The sequence below is a fragment of the Tetrao urogallus genome (genome assembly GCF_951394365.1).
Source record: "Tetrao urogallus genome assembly, chromosome: 11".
Classification (NCBI taxonomy): Eukaryota; Metazoa; Chordata; class Aves; order Galliformes; family Phasianidae; genus Tetrao; species Tetrao urogallus.
In genome coordinates, this window is record NC_136824.1 from 16911922 (window position 1) to 16915780 (window position 3859).

Sequence of the window (3859 nt, forward strand, 5' to 3'; positions counted from 1 at the left end):
GGATATGGCTTGCAGTGTTGCAGGAATAACTTCAGATGCCAACGTTCTAACAAATGAGCTGAGGCTGATTGCACAGAGGTAGGTTGGCCTGTCGTTATGGGGCTTTGCTTAATTCCAAGGTTGGGTTCAGTCTGTGTGTTAAATCACTATGAACATTCACTTAGTACAAGTAGTTCTTTTTTTAAGCCTCTCTAATCTGTTTTATTTTAACTTAGAAACTTGTTCTTCAGTTCAATGTGGTAGCAGGATACTGTCAAAAAGGATTTTGAGACCCCTTGTCTTTCATGCTATAGGTATTTGTTACAGTATCAGGAGCCCATTCCTTGCGAGCAGTTGGTAACTGCACTGTGTGACATCAAGCAGGCTTACACGCAGTTTGGAGGTAAGGAAGTGTGATGAACCGTAGTGTTTTTAAGTGTCTAAAGAAAGATTCTCTTAGGTAATTTGAAGCATCCAAGTCTCTGAAGGGTTTAAAGGTATTCTTCTGTAACCAGTTACACCGAGAAACAACAGTAGCTAAATTTAAGGGAATAGTCAGTCAAAATTATGAACTCTTGGTTTGCTGCTGCAATAGTCACTGAGGGATTGATAGCTGAGGCTCAGGCCTGTTGCCTATAATGCTTTGAGTGCTCTAGGGCTTGGTGAATGCCTTCAGAAAGAAGCAGGGTATCAGTACTGTAACACTGGAAGAAATAGTATTTCTGTGGATCAAATAACATATTAGAAAATGATGTTGTGAGGAGCGTTCCTCAGTAAATGAATGGATGATTCTGGTATTTTGTATATGGGCACTGTGAAAGAATGACCTTTTAATGTACTTGTGTTTGATTGACTCTTAGGAGTTAAATGCTTGAATAATAACCACTGCATAGTTTAAATGCTGAGGCTTGATTTGAAGTCCTGGAATGATAAATTCCAATTTTTGGAGACGGAGATAAGCTGCTGCTGGGGTTAAATGAAACCAATCTCTGCTAGTTCTCCCTGCCTCCCATCCCCCAGCACTTAGAAATGCTGTAATGCTTATCTCAAGTAACAGAAGTGCAGAACGGTCTGTTAAATCCTCCTTCACAGGAACAGATTTGACAAAGGAAATCAAAGAAAGTAATTGTCACTCATGACCAATCTTGTTCCTAACGGCCTTCCTTCCAACAGGAAAACGTCCTTTTGGTGTTTCATTGCTGTATATTGGTTGGGATAAGCATTATGGATTTCAGCTGTATCAAAGTGATCCCAGTGGCAATTATGGAGGATGGAAAGCTACGTGCATTGGCAATAACAGCGCTGTAAGTTCTTTTTACTTTTCTCTCTCAAAGCGATGTAAATGACACTGTGATAATTAAGCTGAGTCTTGATTATGAGTGCAGAGCAGAAATGGATAACTGTAGAAACACTGTTCCTCATGTTCTGATATTATCAGGCAAAAAACTTAGTTTGATTGCCCAATGATACCATTTAAATTTCTGTGGAATTCATAGGCAGCTGTGTCAATGCTGAAACAAGACTACAAAGAAGGAGAAATGACCTTAAAGACTGCACTTGCATTAGCCATTAAGGTTCTAAATAAGACCATGGATGTCAGCAAACTTTCTGCAGAGAAAGGTAAGCAGTTCTCTAATGCTGGATGATTTATAAATATATATATATTAAAAATAGAGAGCGTGTTGAGAATATTTTATACTTACAGCTCTGGTTTGTTGGATTTTATGGCTCATGTAAGAAAATAATTTTGATGATCTTCATTGACTTTGCTAAGTGACATGCAGTTGACTTGGGTGAGGATGATCTTCTTTGGCCGGCTCCAGGTGCCCAACCATGGTTTGGGTAGGCCTCAGTGCAGCAGCAGAAGTGGTTCTGTGCCTGGTGGAAGAAACACTGGAGAGCTGTGGATGAGCTGGTGCAGGCTGCTGCACAACAGGGCTGCTGCAGAAGAGGACTGCTGCCACCTGGCTTGCCATTCAGGCAGCTTTTAGATGGTGGCAGGACAAGAACCCTCTGCTTCATTGTCAGTTGTAACTACTTGACCTTTCTGATGCTCTTTCAGAAGGACGGTACGTAATGCCTCTGTCTGTTCCCTGTGTTTCAGTTGAAATTGCAACGCTGACGAGAGAGAATGGGAAAACAGTAATAAGGGTTCTGAAGCAAAAGGAGGTGGAGCAGTTGATAAAACAACATGAGGAGGAAGAAGCAAAAGCTGAACGTGAAAAGAAGGAAAAAGAGCAAAAGGAGAAGGATAAATAAAATTTGAAGTCAAGTGTTCTGAAAATAGCATAGGACCTGCTTCAGTTAAAGGTAATCTGGTTTTCTGTTTTGTGGAAGCCTACAAATACGCCAGGGGAGAACACGGAATTACTTTTGCTGAACCAGGTCCTTAATCATCATCAAGATAATTAGTTTTCTGTTCCTTATATTGACCAATAATTGCTTTAATTCTTGAACACCCTTTCTTTCATCTTCTATTTTTTATTATGGAATAAAATTTAAGAAGAATGGTGATGAGTGTCTTTATTTCCTTGGTAACGCCTGTCTATGTGCTGTCTTGAGGGAACTGATTGCTTTGAAACGTAACATGGTGTGTGCCAGCTGGTAGCTCTGTGTGTGAACTGCAAGGCAGGAGGGTGCCTTTTCAAGTAGTGGAGGGGCTTCAAAGTCTGGAATAGCATTCGTGGTCATTTCACAAATGCCGAAATAGAACGTACTGGCTTGACAAGTTTCAATTTTGGCCAGCTTCCTTCTGTAGCAGGCTGTATCGTGGTCATGCAAGCAGTAGTGTGTTGATCGTGCCCTATAGCAAATGTGTTCTATTTAGCATAACCTGGAATGAGTGCCTGCTTTCGAAGAAATCAATCATACAATGCTAGCTATGTGCACACAAATGAGGAAGACATTTCACAAAGGCCACATTGAAATGATGCCCTATCTTGTCTGAGTGCAAACAGTTAAAGAGAATAGTGTGCAGTTCTAAAGCTACACTGATTATTCTACATTTTATCCTGAAAGGCTCTAGGCATGTTTTATGTTCTGTAGCTGAGTGTTGCTTACACTTCCCCAAAGAATTCAGTTCCCTTGTCTGTCAAACAACAGTGGAGAGCAAAGTAGTGAACCACTTGAGAAATCATAGTGCATGTACATGAATTAGAAATCAGAATAATTTCTGTTTGGTTTGTCCCTATGCTGAATGCAAAATAATGAAGATCTAGTTCTGAAAAAAGCAACGCAAAGTTTGCAGAGGAAATGTAAACAAGTAACTCATAATTCTTTTATGCTCTTTCAGTTGTATTAAATAAAAAAAGCAGGATGAGAAGCCCTCTTGATTAACATTCTTAATTGAGAGGCCCTATCTGCTGAAATTCAAACTGTGGGGATGATGATTCAGCCTCGCTACTGACTGGATTTTGTGGGAATGTGTAGAAGCTTTTTGCCTTTCACTGTGAAAGATATCGGATGTTTGCAGGATTTAATGAGAGATTTAATAAGACTTTAAGAAACCAGAGTGAATCCATACTGTGTATCTTATTTTTAACCAACCCCAGACATTTTTGGCTGGTAAAATATACATCACCATCATCAGTCTCAACAAAACCCTTTTTTTTTTATCTCGTTGCTCTAAGATTCAGTGTTGAGAACAGAGGAAGGAGTCTGGATTCAGGTGTCTGTGGATGTACTGCATTCATGTTGGCCACAGCTGTTTGCATAGCGAGGTAAGGGTGATGTGGTTCTATGCAGCCACAGGACCTGCTTATGAATTTTCTAAGTCTCAGTGCAGAGCAATTGTTTCAATTGCTTTAGCCTTCTGTAATTAGTACTTTGTCAGTATTCGAGTTTTGTAGCTAATAAGGCTAGACTGAGTTTTTTTTGCACC

At 40.0% G+C, this 3859-nt stretch overlaps 1 protein-coding gene across 1 annotated transcript; it reads left to right on the top strand.

The window, feature by feature from the left end:
- On the top strand, positions 1 to 2482 carry PSMA4 (proteasome 20S subunit alpha 4). The gene is made up of 5 exons (XM_079540731.1): positions 1 to 78; positions 294 to 382; positions 1153 to 1283; positions 1476 to 1599; positions 2084 to 2482. Exons 1-5 carry the CDS (start codon positions 5 to 7, stop codon positions 2236 to 2238), a joined length of 573 nt encoding a protein of 190 aa, XP_079396857.1. The 5' UTR covers positions 1 to 4; the 3' UTR covers positions 2239 to 2482.
- Positions 2483 to 3859: the final 1377 nt, after the last annotated feature.

Bases quoted from the DNA above. Each gene is read 5' to 3' on its own strand.
- PSMA4 (XM_079540731.1), top strand. From the start codon at position 5: ATGGCTTGCAGTGTTGCAGGAATAACTTCAGATGCCAACGTTCTAACA. The intron at 79-293 runs GTAGGTTGGCCT...TTCATGCTATAG, and splicing joins CTGAGGCTGATTGCACAGAG to GTATTTGTTACAGTATCAGG. The intron at 383-1,152 runs GTAAGGAAGTGT...TCCTTCCAACAG, and splicing joins GGCTTACACGCAGTTTGGAG to GAAAACGTCCTTTTGGTGTT.